General features: G+C 34.7%; 2 protein-coding genes and 1 non-coding gene across 6 annotated transcripts in view; 2 read left to right on the top strand and 1 right to left on the bottom strand.

Annotated features, from left to right (window-relative positions):
- The window catches only part of shot (dystonin-like protein short stop), a 118,851-nt gene extending 102,350 nt beyond the window's left edge, over nt 1-16,501 (bottom strand). For 3 of the 4 annotated variants that reach the window (XM_066286616.1, XM_066286609.1, XM_066286606.1), the window contains exons 1-2: nt 15,868-16,501; nt 6,906-7,025 (exon numbers count right to left, since the gene is read on the bottom strand). In XM_066286616.1, the coding sequence (XP_066142713.1) occupies nt 6,906-7,008 (103 nt within the window). In that variant the 5' untranslated portion in view covers nt 7,009-7,025; nt 15,868-16,501. The remainder of the gene's footprint in view (nt 1-6,905; nt 7,026-15,867) is intronic. The other variant, XM_066286643.1, reaches the window with a different exon arrangement.
- Nucleotides 1-17,450, top strand: part of LOC136341534 (venom serine protease 34-like) — a 29,540-nt gene that overhangs the window by 5,216 nt on the left and 6,874 nt on the right. The gene's annotated exons all lie outside the window — the stretch shown is intronic.
- TRNAM-CAU (transfer RNA methionine (anticodon CAU)) lies at nt 16,805-16,876 on the top strand. Its single transcript has one exon. It is a non-coding gene; the product is annotated as a tRNA-Met (tRNA).

Consider the following 17,450-nt stretch of genomic DNA (forward strand, 5'->3'; position numbering starts at 1 on the left):
ATCCACAATGTTGAAACTACACTTTGGCTGACATTAAATGCTTGGACAACATGCGTCTGTGTTCGCCCAGCTTCGAGTTGCCCTATGGCTCGCCATGCGTCAATTTCCATCAAATCATGTTATTCGTTTATTGTACGAATAATGAAATCAAAAAATTGTACATCACTTATTCCTGAATACAAAATTTCGACTGATACCTAAGTAACGCTTAAACGCGCTTTTACACTATTTGTGAGAATTCAAGTTAAAACCCGTAAAATCGACAGAGACCTACAGAATGCATTATTTTTCTGTTTAGCCCTGTAAAATTATTATTATCCTAAAGCAAATAGGCGAATAACATAATATCTCCTAATTGTTTTGAGTAGTGTAGATGGCTAAATACTATTATTCTGAGTGAGAACTCAAAGGAGATAAACGATGCAGCTCTAAAGATATGTGAACGATGAACAAAGCATAACAGAATGTATTTAAAATCTCTCAACAATTTTATAACTTACAATGCTACAGTGTAGGTAATGTAAATTATCAATTTTTTAGGTAGGAAGCACTCACAAGTTGCTGCGATAAGGCTTATTTTCCATGCATGAACTACACCCGGCCTATTGCGTGTTACTTTCAAGTAAAGGGGAATCTAAATTAGCCCATAGTCATGATTAAACCAGCAGAAAATATAGTTTTGTGTTGGTTACGTGCACTAAAATAATAAGAAAGCCCAAAAAATCTAATGGGGAATATCGGAAAGTCGTCATAAATCACCGGAGTAACAAAATTAGTTACCAGAATAATATTCGCAAATTTGTAAATTTATCATCAACATTAGAATCCATTGAATTCAGTACTTAATACAGTTCCGGTGCAAAATGATACACATCTTACAAGTTCAATATCACTTGAATTTTTACTGAAGTATACTTTTCCCGACAGCTTCAACTTTATGGGATTCTAGTAAACCTGACTTTATTCGGAAATGTGATATCTTTTTCCAAATTTTATTACCTACTGCAGACACGTATTACATTGGGGAAACACAGAAGTTCCGGAAAACCCCTAAATTGAAAATTACACCTTTAGGTCAAAGCCTTAAATTCTGTTTAAAATTGCTTTTTATCAGTTTTTTTTAAGTTTTCCATAATAAAAACGAACGTTTGACGATGGAAAGATCCTTCCCCGGATGATTTGTCATTTAGCTGGTCTCAGTTTGACCATTTAATTATGGCAAGTTTGAAAACATATACTTAGAAACGGTCAAAAAGTAGTAAAATCTCCACTTAGAGATAAATTATAATTTGTGCAAATCAATGCCTAAATCACACCAACTTGAACCTAGAGCAGTTTTTTTAAGGGAATAATTCAGAATAAATGTCTGCCAAATAGGACCACTAAAACGAATTAAGAACCACAAGATGTTGATTTCCAATTGCGTTTTTCATTTATAATGTATGTAGGGTTTATCAACACATAAAATCACAAACGTTAATAATAATCATAATTGCCATCTTCACAACACTTTCACCTTAAATTCACAATTGCGAAATCTAATATGAATCGCGATTTTTTACATTACATGTGCGATACTGAATTCTCACCTGATTCTGTATTCTTAAATGCAATAACAATGCAACGAAATCTAACAAAAAGGTCATAAACGCCAATCTAAAAAACCTAGTGTAACAAATAAAGTGTAATTTGCTTTCTATGTGCACACTTCCAAATAGCTTTTACATCATAATGAGCACTTTTACCACCATAAAAAGTACTGTTTTGTTTTTATTTATTCTATTTAAGCTCAACTTAATTGCTTCAAAACGCATTTGAAAATTTTTATAAGGCCACTCCTCTCTTACCGCATAATACTGCGGTGCGTTTGCAAATATATAAATTGTCTCACTTGAAGTCACAATTTACTTAAAATTCAGTGTTTATGCATGAAAATTAGTTTACTGAGCACTTGATAAATGGAATTGTATTTCCATAAATGAGGTCAGCAAATTGTTGCTTTAAAATTGTAAAAATAAAATCAATGACTTTTAAGAAAAATATGTAGGAAATTGTATATTGACGAACTGTCCAAAAATACCAAACGCACTTGTAAACACGTTAAAATTCTTTAAAACAAATCATTAATTATTGTAAATTTGAATGGGAATATTTAGGTAAAATGGAACTTTAATGGTCAGGTTTTATACAAGACCTTGACGTATAAGTAAGTCCTCTGGAGATTTCACGGTTTTTAATCCGGTTAAAACCAACGCGAAATGGAACCTTTTTTATGATTCTAAATTGTTATTTGGATAAATAAGTCAAGAGAGAAAAAAGTAAAAATAATAAGTTCATCTAATTATGTATTATACAGTGAAAATTATAGAAAATAAAGTTGCTAAAAGGGATCAATATCTAAGAAAAAATCTTCAATTTTCATTATGAAAAATTACTTATTTCTTACGTAATATTCTGCAAGAATTAGTTTCCAATTGCGACAGATTATATAAATAGCGATTGCAGCATTCAATTTTGTACCCCGGCAATACAATTTGCACATCATTCCATTACTCTTTGCCCTCCTGACGTTTGATTACTTTAAATTACTGACAAACATTTGATTGTTCCTTGTCGGGACATTAATTCCTTACTTGAATACGTAACGTTAAATAATGTTTAGGTTTGCACGGAGTATTTATTAGGGGCCAATAAAGGACGAATGTTCGATAATCAGCTTTTACGTCTCAAAAATACTCAGAGGAACCCATCATCAAAAGAATCAAAGTTTGACAACACGTGTTACCGCTAACTTTGACGTCTCACTGACGTTACCTTACGTACGAGCCCTGCTTTTGTTAAGACAAAAGAACGATGCTATGTTGCCATTTAGAGGGTTATTTACTGTTTCCTTTACGGTTTTTTAAAGCAACAACCGAGAACATTTTATACGTTTCATTGTTTGAAGGAGGAAAGTTTTAATAAAGAATTTCACTGCAAAACCTCTTCTAACACTACCTAACACAGGTTTAACTGTTGGGGCTTATGATTACACCCACGTATTAATTTACACAGTTCCGATTGTATCTGGCGAAATTGTCTTATTACAGGAAATTACCCAGTGTTACGTCAGTACGCAAGCAATGCGATTAAAATTTAACTTAAAGTTACCACTAACGTAAATTACGATTTAAAATACTTATTCAAGTAAGTGTAATTAGAACAAAACGTACTAATAATGTTCAATTTAAAAGGTTGTATCGCACCAAGCAGCAGGTCAAATAGAATGATGTATGAGCGAGAAAATTCAAACCTAAAAACACATGTAAACCAGCATTTGACAGTAATTAATCAACTAAACTTTATCTCGAACTGGTAATTACGTATTAAAAAGACAAATTATGATATTAGCTCCAAAAACAATGAAATAATATCTGTCGTTACCGCTCTACAATTTTCACAAGGTTAATAAACTAAGTGTAGAGAGAATAAAGAACATCGAATTTAATTACTCTTCATCACGCAGAATAGTAAATTGTAAAATGCCGGACAAAAAAAGAAAAGCACAAGTGAAACAACCATACACTTTGTCTTCTGTAGCATTGTAATCGTCCGTGCAGAAAAGAATTCCAATCATGAGTCAGCAGTGACGTTGCAGTTGTCCTAAATTACTTATGTAACTAGAGGCAACGTGTCTGAGGTGCCTTAAAATTATTATTCATAAAGCGGAGTGGTATTCTGCGAAACATATACTTTTGGTGAATTTTCCGATGACGAAGATTCCGAGAAGAATTAGGTCAAAAATTCAAAACAGAACTCGTGTTAGTATGACACATTGAAAATCATACCTTCCTTGTTTTTAGACCAATTTAAGATGATAAATGTAACAATCTCTGACATAATACTTCGAGAAACAGCAATAATTACCACAGTTTCAATTTATGACTTTCAAGTTTCCTGAAACGATAAATTGGTACCTATTGACCTCTTGGTTGTTGCATGGCTGCAACGATGAGGAAGTCGACCCAAAGATAAATGTCAAATACATACTACTGCCTACCATTGTCTGGTTTCAGATTACTAGGTGTGTATTTTATGTGCCTTGCTCTAGTATCGATGACTACAGTAAATTACCACTAACGTCTAGGTTGGGTACAAAAACAGCCCATTCATGTCTTGCTAAACTCTTCGATAAATTACGTAGACTGAATCTTTATCTAAGTTTACCATCATCAACAGTTTCAAGGCAACTGAGGCTATGATGTTTAATTTTGTTTATGTTCTTACAGTTTTTCTATGTAAATTCCGAGCGTTTGCCAAGAAATTTACATTCATTATAAGGATCTTTACGTTAATTTGCATCGCAATGCCACAACTTTCATATATTAAGGATTTTTTCAGTTATTTTAATTATGTTATCTATATAGGGTGGTGTGTAACGAAAGGAAGATACTTTAAGTGATTATACATCTCGTGTTCGAACAAAAAGTTCAGGAAACTATGTGCCTTCAATGTACTTCAAGTAAAGAAGGGCTCAAATGAATAATTTCCTATCAATTCTAAACAAACATTAACCAAGACCTTATAATAGTTATGAAAATAGCGAACTGCAAATGGATTGCAAATTGATCTTTGTGTTCATGGAAAAGGTACTGACCATCTGATTGTAGTTCTCTATATACTAAAGTATGTGTAACGATGCCAAATTTTCTTGCTACTTTGCTTGTGCTCTTTGAAGGATCTTCTTCCAAAATTCTAATGATGTTTTCCTTAAAATATTCAATTTCAATGAGACCTTGCACACCAATTGTTCGATCAAGAAAACTCTGACAAGTGTTCTCTTATTGGTAATGTGTTATGCTGCGAAACGACGTATATATTTTACAACAGCTTCGAACACATTACCGCTTGCAAAGCCATAAATAAACAGCATATCAACATACGTTGCGTTAGTAAACCTTTGTTAAACACTTTTTTCAAAAAAACGCTTTTTATTAAACACCATTAAAACGCGAATAAATTTTTATTGAAATGGTCCCTTGGGGAACCTGTAATTGCTATACATTTTTTAAAATTTTAAATCAACTATACAATCTCCAAAATTATTTTTCTCTCCTCACAGACCACCCAGTATATTAATTAATTTTAGCGCCTACTGATGAGTGAGCGAAAGGCAATTAAACCAATAAAATTCTTAATGAAAGCCAAAATTTATTTATTTATTTAACAATTAGGCAAATTAGGCCGGCCATCGAAAATTAAGTATGCTCCACGTCCTATTCCAACAATGATGTCACATGTGTTAAATAGCCCAAATTTGTCGTGACAATGATCGCCAATAAAGATTTAACAATAGGAGGGATCTTGTAACTTAAAACATATTTATTTGAGGTGTCCATGGTGTTGAAGCATGGGAAAGTTCAAATAAAAACATAATGAAAAAGAAATGTTCTCAAGGATCGTTTTGTTTGCAGTAAGAACTATGACCTCTCAGCTACGTTAGGAAAAGTGTGTCACATAAGGGTTCGTGCAACGTCAAAAATAAACATGCTTTGATGTTGTAAATGATTTAAACTATGCAACAATTACAATAGTTGTCAATTATGACTTGTTTATTGTCTTATTTGAATTGAAATTGATGTGCATGTAGGTAGGTCAGAAGTTGCGTGTGAATGCACCGCCACCCCTCGGTCTCAAATAAACAAAGTTACTCAAATTTTTAAAAAGAGGTGGATATAGTAAGCCTAAAAATGGTCACAGAATTACCATGCTGCTCTGATCTTTTATACATCTCTTTCGAAAACTTTTTTGGATTAAGTCTATTAGTCTCAAAGGCACCTTTACTTCAGGGTCACTGTGCATCAAGGAGAAATAAGTACAATAAATCCTCGGCCAAACAACGACGTTTAAACACAAAGTCTCTTCTCCGTAACAAATTTTCATTTTATTTTAGACTACTCGGTTATTATGGTTCAAAACCGTCATGAACAGCTGAATTTACGACTTTCATATTAAGCAATCATTTGAACGTTTTGTTTACTCACCACAAGCTATTAAACTATGATATTTGTATAGAAAATTACTTAATTAAACACACATTCACGGGTGAACATCTCCATGTTTGAGGCATTCACGACCAGAAAATAAACGCGGTGTTCTTCAGTGTAATTCAAATTCACCTATAAGCGTCAAAAAAAGGGTCGTATGAAACTCAGACCCCATGTTAGCAGGAAGCTGTTAAATATGATAAATGACGGTTATCTCACGCAGTATCCTGCGGTACTTTCGCAATTAATTAGCTAGGTTTTAATGATGTAACGTGATCCCTTAAACCCACTACGAGACTATAAAAGTAATTAACCGGAAAATAGTAATAGAAAAACCTTTTATAGTGGAGGAAACTTGTTAGTGCATGGGGCATTGATTGTATTGCTCATTGGCACGAGCTATAATTCCTGGAAGTGCGAATTTCCCTACTGGATGTAGCATAAGATAAAGATAATCTAACACCAGATGAGGACTTTGAATCATTTTTATTTTGGTTACTAAACTGATAAGCTGATATGCCCAGATAAATCCAATATAGCAAGCATATCGTTAATTTTGTATCTACATTGCAAACAATTTCAGCATAATTTGATACTCAAGACAATATTTGTTTTTATCGTGTTCCTCTCGAATGGTAGCGTTAAGAATGTTTATTTCTGGACACTCATTATAGGAGAACCATTAAGCTTCTTGTTTGCCATGCACTTCAAAGTGTTATTAAGGGAAGATTTACCAGCTCGTTTCTTTTACTAAATGACTTATTGAATGAATGTTAATTTTGGCCCCTGACTCACTGTCGAAATTGATTCGTTAAACGCACATTACTTTAATTTACATTCGTTAAGGAAATGACTTAGTGGAAGAATCAGAAGCGTTACCTGCTATTCGGAGTACTGCTCTATCCGCACTGTCCAATGACAAAACTGCCAAAGGCTGCTCCCTGGTCCACTCTTGTAAGGTGAGGTCCTTGTCGAAGTCCATGGTTCAAACCATCATTCCTTCCAACAAAAAGAATTACTATAGCGAAAGCGAAAAAAGAGCGGTTTCAAATTCCAAGGTGCCGAGGCTGCTCCAAATCTTAATGCTGGCTAACACCACAATTTAAAAACATAAATAATTTAATATTGTATTTTTTAACTGAGTCACTGTTCAAATATCTTGATACTGATTAGTTTACACAACTGCCCAGGACTGGACTCAAAAAATGCCCAAGTGAGAAAGTACCCATTTTTTGACATTTTTTCAACATTAAACGGGTCGATAGGGTCGGTTTTAGCCAGTCTGGCGTGATGTGCGACATTTTTACATATCTCAAAAAAAAAATCGCTAACCTAGCAAATAAGCAGAACCCCCCGGGCCAGTAGTTCTCTTCACTCTCGTTTTTTGAATTTTTGAGAATTTTAAACGGCAAAATCGATGACATCCCTAGGTTCATATAACATAAATTATCTCCCCTAGATTGGGGGTTTTCATGACCTGCCGCCTTTTGTGAATTTCTCATACTATCATAATTTCTCATTAAGCCCGATTTAAACTTATCCCCTCAGCAAGCGTTCTGAGACTAAAAGCCATCCGGTCCTCGACTGGGAATGCAAGATGCATGAGGGCCTTCGGCCTATTAAAGACGTTTTTGAAGCAGTAGCACTTACTTCTCAGGCCAAAGATTTAAAACTTCTACCAATGTTCCCTGAAATTGGAGAATATCCTAACGGACTTCATGGGGTATATTTACATATAAGGAGTTTCAAGTAATTTTATTCATATTTACACATTTTTTAATGTGCAAAACCCTGAAAATAACATCCGTATCACCCTCAAAAATAAACTCGACGATATACGGTTCTATCAGCTATATGTATAGAAAAATGTGATACACATCCCAACTGTAGAAACAAATGGGGTCAGACTTAAACAATATTCGAACTTCTTTCGCGATTAATATTGGGAAGTTTTTCATGTTTTTTCCTAAAATTACAGAAATAATTCATATCAAATGTTCGAAAATGTATCCTTTCAAGGTCTCTTGAACATTCTGTTTGTAGCAAATAAATGCTTATTTCATGTTTTCAATACTTGTATTATTATTTACCATAAGGTAATTCACTTCACACAAAAGATGTATAAATACTGATTTTTGTTTAGCTATCAATCAAAGTTAAGAAGTCTGATTATGGGATAACTGACGGATAGTTAGTTAAAGTAGTCAGATAAAGAATTCGCAAATCTTGAAACTCTAAAACTCATATTTACTTAATGTTGTTAAGATAGGAGCATCAGAAGGAAACGTCAAAGGAGAATGAATAAAAATATGACTGATATTCAGTGGTGGATTCAAAAAGAGGTACCAGGAGCAAGCATCACTTACAAATTGTCCACATGGTTCCCATTTTCTTTAAAATAGTTTGATATGTATGCAGTCGAAAATGGTTTTCATTTTAGGCTCGGTATTACTCGCTATGATAATATGTTTCATTCACCAATTAGCTCGTTAATTAACCTATATAATTTTATTAATAAATAAGTGTTTATTGTAATTTATCTGTCTGGTAGAAGAACTAAAAATAGATAGGAAAATTTATTTCAATTTATGATGCACATTTACTTTTTGAAAAAAAATGGTTGTCTCGATTTTTAGATTTTTACCAGATCTTCCTTTATATGTGTTGAAGTAGTGTAAGCTTTAGAAGTAAAAATAATAATAGTTAATGTTCCCTTCCTCGTTTGATGAAAAGACCGCCAAAGCAGCTGTGCGATTCAGTCAACTGCTGAGTGGCCATTCTGCTATGATAAGAGAAAACCGTTTTTCGACAACTGATAAATTGGAGCTAGTTCGGTATTAAACGTCTCAACGAAAAGTTCACCAAATCGTTTTATTGTCATTTTACCTCCGTCACAATTCTTCACCCTTCCAGACCATATAAGTTCAACAGGTTATGGGCCCAGTTACACAGGTGCTGAAATTGTGATTGGTGAAATTATCTTCAACAGTGTAATACATTCAAAGACGTGGACATTCAAATGGAGAGTGATAAACCAAGGATTGAAAAGCTCAGGGACGCTGACAACTGGCAACAGTGGCAGTTCGTTGTAAGTACGTTACTGGACAGTGAGGATGCTCTGGGAGTTTGCGATGGATCGTTCATAAAACCAGAAAGCACAGACCAGAACTACGACCAACGAAGTCGAGAGTGGACAAAGGCAGATCGTCTAGCGAGGAAAACCATTGTCACCTCCGTAGAAACCAAACCGCTGCAGTTATTGATGAATTGCGAAAATGCTCGAGAAATGTGGGTCAAGTTACATAGCGTATATGACTTGAAGTCTGACGAAAGTCTAGGATTAATTCAAAAACAGTTTTTTGAATTAAAGTGGGACTCTCTGTTAAACATAGCAGGGCACATTTCAAAATTGGAACAAATGGCAAGTAAGATGAAAAAATTAAACAGTCCAATACCAGAATCAATGCTGATGGCAAGGATCCTGTCAATTCTGCCAGCCAAATTTAATCACTTCCATAGCGCTTGGGATTCAATGGACTCGTCGAAGCGTAACATCGAGACACTAACAACTCGTCTCATGACAGAAGAGCTTCGATTGCAGAAGAGCGAATCAGAAGTGGAAGAATTGACAACAGCATTAATGACAAAAGCAAAATTTACTCACAAAAAGGAATTCAAAAGGGAAAAGGAGTGTTTCACATGTGGAAAAATGGGACATTTCCGTAAAGACTGTCCGGGGTGCGCAAAGTGCGGTTCAAAAAGGCATCTGCAAAAGGACTGTCTAAAAAATGCCAGTGCTCAAATGCAGATAGATGATTATGGCGAAAAACAAGCATTTGTAGAAATCGGAAGTGAACAAAACAACTCTGATATTTGGTTAATTGACTCCGGTGCGACAAATCACATCACGAACCGCAGGGACTGGTTTGATGAATTTAAAGTTTTTCCGGAACCTCAAATGATACGTGTCGGAAATGGGGAAAGTATTGCCGCCTACGGGAGTGGACAAATAAATGTCGAAACGTATGCTAACGGAACATGGCTAGCAGGAACTCTCTATGACGTGTTGTATGTACCAAAAATCGCCCGAAATCTTTTCTCCGTAAAAATTGCGGCAAAAAGAGGTGCCGACTTTGTTGTTAAAAACAACGGTAAGAATTGTATGTTCTTACGAGATAACAAAGTCGTGGCCGTTGGAGAAGAAGCAGAAAATCTTTATCGCATAGTATTACGTGTCGTTGCACCTTTCCGCAAAGCCGCGGATGTTTTGGTCTCAATAAAAAGCAACGATACGCTAAATCTGTGGCATGAAAGATTAGGACACCAAAACAATAAACACGTGCAAACAGTTATGAAAAGATTTGGATATGAACTGACCACCGACAATATATTCTGTGATGGGTGCGCTTACGGTAAAAATCACAGGCAAGCATTTCGGGATCGCAAAGAAGACCGTGCAGTAGAAACTCGAGAACTGATTCACAGTGATGTCTGCGGCCCAATGGATGTGAAATCATTAGGCGAAAAACAGTACTATCTACTATTCAAAGACGATTTCAGTAAATACCGAGTGATTTATTTCATTCGAAATAAATCAGAAGTATATGAAAAACTAGAGCAGTTTCTAAACGAAGTAAAGACGCAGTTCACTGATCATGTTAGAGAAATTCAACATGACGGTGGCAAGGAATATGTCAACAGAAATGTAAAGAGCTTATTAAGCAAGATGGGCATAAAACAAACAGTAACAATTCCGTACGCTCCAGAACAAAATGGATTCATTGAAAGGGAAAACCGAACGATTGTAGAGTCTGCGAGGTCAATGCTATACTCAAAGTCGTACCTTCCTAAAGGCTTATGGGCGGAAGCAATGAACACAGCCGTTTATATTTTGAACAGGACAGGACCTTCGAGGACACCTGATAAAACACCAATAGAGATATGGAGTGGAAAGAAGCCCCGAGTCTCTCACCTCAAAATCTTCGGTACGGAGTGCTTTGCACACATTCCAAAAGAAAAGAGACGCAAGCTAGACAAGAAGTCCTACAAAGGCTACTTAGTGGGATATACCGAGAACGTGGAAGGATACCGTGTGTGGATACCTGATCGGAACGACGTGATAGTGAGTCGTGATGTGATTTTCAAAAATGAAGTGATGCAACCGAAAGTAGTATCGGTTGAAAACATAATCGAACAACCGAAGGAAGAAGTGCAGGAAGAAAAACATGAAGAAAACACCACACAGAATAATTCACCCGTAGAAAGAAATCTAAGAGATAGATTACAGCTGAAACGACCTGACTTCTATGGGATACCTGTCGCGCTCTTAGCGAATGAACCTATGTGTTTCAAGGAGGCAGTTTCCTCAGAACAACGTGACGATTGGATGGATGCTATGAACGAAGAAATGACGTCCTTATTGGAAAATGAAACGTGGGTAATAGTGAAAAAACCATTAAACAAAAAAATATTTGAAAACCGATGGGTGTACCGTACAAAATACAAGGAAGATGGAATAGTAGATCGCCTCAAGGCGCGATTAGTTATCAAAGGCTGCTCACAACAAAGAGGAGTGGATTACAACGAGACCTTCAGTCCAGTGGCCAGATCCGAAACAATCCGGGTATTGCTAAGTACTGCGGCATCGGAAAAATTATATCTGAAACAGTTTGACATAAAAACAGCTTTCCTGTACGGGGAATTAACAGAAGAAATCTTTATGAAACAACCAGAAGGATTTGAAGATGGTACCCCCCGTGTCTGCAAACTGATAAAAGGTCTTTACGGATTGAAGCAAGCCCCTAGATGTTGGAATGACAAATTTGCAAGTTTTTTGGAGGGATGCGGCTTCAGGGAGAGTACTTCAGATCCGTGTCTATATATAAGCAAAAACAGAGACATAAAAATGCTATTGTTGCTATATGTTGACGATGGATTAATAGCCTCGTCAAACGTAGAGGAACTTGAAAAGCTACTACAGAAAATTGGAAACACATTCAAGGCAAAAGTTGCAAGTGACGTTAAGAACTACATTGGAATAGAAATTGAAAAACAGAATAATGGTTCAATTTTTATTCATCAGAAGGCCTACATTAAGAGAATTCTAGAAAAATACGGAATGGAAGACTCAAGGGCGGTTGCTACACCCATTGATCCAGGATGGCAGACGGATATAACAGTACAAAAGAAAATTGAAGGATTTCCATATCGTGAAATTGTGGGAAGTTTGATGTTTCTGCAAGTAAACACGAGGCCAGACATTGGATATGCGTTGAATGTTGCTTCAAGAGCACTAGAAAATCCAACCGAAGCACATTCCAAACTTGTAAAACGAATTCTCCGCTACATCAAGGGCACAGCAGACTTTGGTCTGTTCTATCATACACATGAACAATTAGAAGTCTTCAGTGATGCTGATTTTGCTGGAGACATTGAAAACAGAAGGTCAACAACAGGTGTCATTTGCAAACTAAACGGAGCTGCAGTGTCATGGCAGAGCAGGAAACAACAATGCGTAGCATTATCTACTACAGAAGCAGAGTACATGAGTGCAGCTAGTGCAGCAAAAGACCTTGTGTGGCTAGTGCGTATTCTCAAGGAAATCGGTGTAAATGCTACCAAGTATAGCAACATATCACTGTGTATTGACAATCAAAGTGCTATAAGACTAATTAAAAATCCAGAAGGACATAAGCGCACCAAGCATATAGATATAAAATTTCACTTTACTCGTGACCTGTTTAAAAGGGGGGAATTTGATATACTATATGTTCCAAGTGAAAACCAGATTGCAGACATTATGACTAAGCCTTTGGCTAAACAAACATTTGAAATGTTGCGTCTTAAAGTAGGCCTAGTTAAGAATTAGTCTAAGTGTCCGTAATCACATGTAAGCATGTATTAATATAATTACATATTATTTTTAGGGAGAGTGTTGAAGTAGTGTAAGCTTTAGAAGTAAAAATAATAATAGTTAATGTTCCCTTCCTCGTTTGATGAAAAGACCGCCAAAGCAGCTGTGCGATTCAGTCAACTGCTGAGTGGCCATTCTGCTATGATAAGAGAAAACCGTTTTTCGACAACTGATAAATTGGAGCTAGTTCGGTATTAAACGTCTCAACGAAAAGTTCACCAAATCGTTTTATTGTCATTTTACCTCCGTCACAATTCTTCACCCTTCCAGACCATATAAGTTCAACAATATGCCCTACAGACCAAATTAACGCACTTTTTTTCTAAATGAAACGACCTAGATATTTTAATTTTAATTTCGCATTCTATGAAAATCTTAAACCAATTTAATGTGATATATTCCATGGTTTTAAAAATAATATTCAGGAAAATCACGTACGTACCTGTACAGCTCAAAGCTGTAGTGAAAGTTTTGGTTGAATCATTTCAATTAAGAAAAAATAATTCTCACTTTTCAGTTCTTTTGAAAGATCCATCGAGTGACACAGAAAATAGCTTATATACATGTAATTAGCATTACAGGAAATATCATATTAGGAACGTCATGATTCATATTATAAATCATATCTCTGAATGTGAAATTAATAGCCTTATAACTACATATTATAAAAAGTATTTCAAATCACGCACTTTTTGGCATTAAGATGACTTAGTATTAATTCGCTAAATCTTGTTCTGCAGCCAAAATAAATTCTGAAGATCACTCCTTTAGCAAACAATGAAACTTCTACACCTAACTTGTAAATCAATTTTAATCGGATAACAAATACATTATAATAAATCGGAGGGTAAATTATTGGGTGTAAAGCATGTTATCTACAGTTGATTTTTAGTTCCGTATTAGGCTGTCTAGAGTTTGGGATTTGGTGCAAATAAGCTGGTATAAATCATATTGGATCCCTCTAAATCTTGTTACCAAAATCATTTTAAATGGAGCTTTAAATTCCACAATTAGGAACAAAAGTGTTGGCACAACCCGATTTCTAATATAAAATAGCTAATTTTTACAAATTTAAAATTAATAATAGAAATTAAAATTAAACATTTACTAAGTAATTCTTATCGTAAAGTAGAGTATCTGACAAAATGTATCTTAACTGGAAAAAACAAAATAAATATAATAGTAAACAAAGAATTAACCAAAGTACAGAAAATCCAAGGGTAAAAGCATTAGCACAATGAATAATAACATTATCTTCTTGGCATTTCTTCTTAATGAAAAAGAAAAATACACACAAAAAATTGTTTGTATTTCATTTAGAGCGCACAAACACTACAAATTTATAACACATATTAGTCAGTTATTATTATATCTAAAATAGTGCGCAAGGGCCAAGAAAGAACGATTTCCAAGCGAAAATTATAAATTTGAGAAAAGAGGCTAAATCCTATTCAGTTATTGCCTATATAGTGAATAAGAGCCGTTTCACAATACGAAGCGTCATGAAAAAGTTTAAAAATTACGATATCTTTCTAAACAAACGTCGAATTGAACGACCTAGAAAACCCTCTGCTACTGAAGAGAGACAGCCTTCTCTAAAAAGTGTCTCAGAAATTGCTGCTATCGTACTTGAAGAGAAGAAGAAAACAATGATATCAAGTTTTAAATGGTACGCAGAGTTCTTCATCATGTCGGGTATACAAAAACCTTAAATTAGTAAAATAAATCGGAAGAAACATTTAAATTTTGCCAGATATGTTGATCAGACTTACGAATTTTTAGATAAAGTGTTATTTTCCGATTAAAGTAAATTCAACATTTTTCAGTATGAGGGTAAGATATACGTTTGGAGAAGACCTAACGCGAAACTAAAATTGATAAACCTTGATAAGACCATTAAACAAGGGGGTGGTAGATTTTGTAGTGTGGGATTGGAGGATGACTTCCAGTAGGGGTTGGAAATCGGATATTTATTGACAGTGTAACGGACAAAACTGTTTATTTGAATATATTCAAAAACAATTTGAAACAGAGCGCTGAAACTCCAATTAGGACCCGGATACTATATTCAACAGGACAGTGATCGGAGACATACGGCTCATGTTGTAAAGCATAGACTCCATATAACACTTCTCATTTTTTAAATACTCCTTCCAGTCGCCGGACCTTAATCCCATTGAAAATCTTTGGAATGAACTGGGAAAAAGAATAAGAAAACATAAGATTTCTAAAAAATTAGAACTTAAGGAAATTTTGCCGAGAAAATGGAAGAATATTGAAGCAGATTGTACTCACATATTAGTTCATTCAACGTCAAAACTATATAAGCTCGGTATATTTTACAGGTTTTAACCAAGTTTTTCGAAAATTCTGAATTCGGGGCTATAAACATAAAATACCACACTTAACTGGTATAAGGAAGATGTGTGCGTCTTCTGTCTTTATTGAGTTTTAATTTCTGTTTATCACTTTATCGTAAATAATGGTGCGAATTAAAATGAAGGTTTCAAAGAAGTAAATCCGAGAATAAATTAGAAAATTGAAATCCTCAGTCAGGAACTTCGCGCCAGTGTAAAACCCACAAACTTCACGAAACCATTTATGAATTAATTTGAGAATTAATTTTTGAAAACGTGGTCGGTGAAATGTCGGCTTCACTCAAATGATCTTTCTTCATCAGTCGATTTTTGAAACCCCAAATAGGAATGATTCAAAATAATCAAACTTTAAAATGAAATTTTGCGCTTTCGCCAAATCTACCAAAATACCCAGAATGCCTGACAAACTTCATCATTTCAGGTTAATTCAAAATTGTAAGGGAAAGTTTATGAGTCGGAGAACTTTCTTTAAACAGCAGCCTCAAAAACACCCAAATACGTATATGTATGTGGAATAAATTCAATTTAGTTAAACACATTTTATACTCACCTAACACCTTTTCAAAATCCCAATATCACCAAACAAACACGAAGACCAAAAACTCGAACACATCGGCCTTGGCATGATATTCACGAAAAAAAAACATACAAAACAAAGTTTTTCGTCCAATTTTTTTATCCACACAGGAGAAACTACTTTACTGATAAGCTCCGGAGCGGCGAATAGCTAGATATATATTTTTTTAATCATTTATTAATGACACATTACCATTATTAATGATGATAACATTGATTATCAATTGTTTTATGATAAAGCGACGTGTCAGTCTGAATTTATTTTATCCCAGTTGGCTCGCTGCTGCACTTGTATGACCCACACACATACATAAAAACAAAAGAACGCGAAGGGTTGCCGAGCCTGTAAGGGCTGATTCACTGGACTTTTGTAGGTTAAGAGCAAAATCAATAATTTCTACGCTAAATTACTAAAAACAGGGCGAACTTTAAACAACCCGGGTGTGCAATGCAAAAAAGCGTAACTTGGTTTTAAGTTATTGAGTGTTAAAACACGAATTTGTACAGGCACTTTGGTATTATTTTAGCCGGAAAAAAGTTTTGTTTATCGATATTCACGCGAAACACAGCTGCATCGACGCACTGTCGCTCTGCATGTTACCGAGCTACAAACTGTCACTGAAATTGCAATGTTGCCGATGCCGAAATATCAGGCAAACTCTCAGCGCTAGAAAATCAACTGACGGTAGTCCTACCGCGACGACGTAAGTGTGAGCTAAAGTTTAATAATTTATCGAAAATACTTGTCATTTGTTAAAAGGAAAATACTAAGAGAATTATACAACTTCCAAAAGTTATTTGCACCTAGAAGATCTTATGGTATTATTAATAAAGATATTTTAGTTCATTTTTAAATAATACAATTTTATACCATTTGGTATATATAGGAGTAAGACGAACTCGTTTTCAGAAGCAGAGTGGCGCAGTGGAAGCGTGCTGGGCCCATAACCCAGAGGTCCGTGGATCGAAACCACGCTCTGCTAAAGAACTTTTTTGTTTATTTTTTTATTAAAAAAATTATTTATTTTATAATTTTAAGTTTTATATATTAATTTGTTATTTTTATAAGTCTTATATTGTCGTTGTCTTTTCTAGACGGTTACTCCAAGGGGAAAAAATGTAAACAATGTTTTTTTAATAATGATCTTGACAACGAACAATAACGTTTTTCAAGAAATAATAGTTTCAATTTTCCTTTGGTATGAAACATCTAGTTGTTAAGCTACTTACAATTTCAAATGAGCCTCTAAAACTTATCACGAATGTTACCATAAACTAATAAAGTTATTATTGTTCATTGATAAAAATTTATGTGTGTTATTCTCAGAAGGTTTATTGATTTATTGTTTTTTCTTTTTAATTTTAAAATAAGAAGACTATGAAGTAATGGGATTTTTATAACAGGCAATAAATATCAAAATTTATTGAAAAACTTTTTAAAAAATATCAGAAAAGGGAAAATCGACTACAAAAAGACAAAAGAGACTGTCAAAAATAATACAACAACGATGCTTTGCATTATTCTCTTTCGCCAGCATCAGTAATATGAACTTGTCA

Source organism: Euwallacea fornicatus, chromosome 10 (assembly GCF_040115645.1).
Source record: "Euwallacea fornicatus isolate EFF26 chromosome 10, ASM4011564v1, whole genome shotgun sequence".
Taxonomy (NCBI): domain Eukaryota; kingdom Metazoa; phylum Arthropoda; class Insecta; order Coleoptera; family Curculionidae; genus Euwallacea; species Euwallacea fornicatus.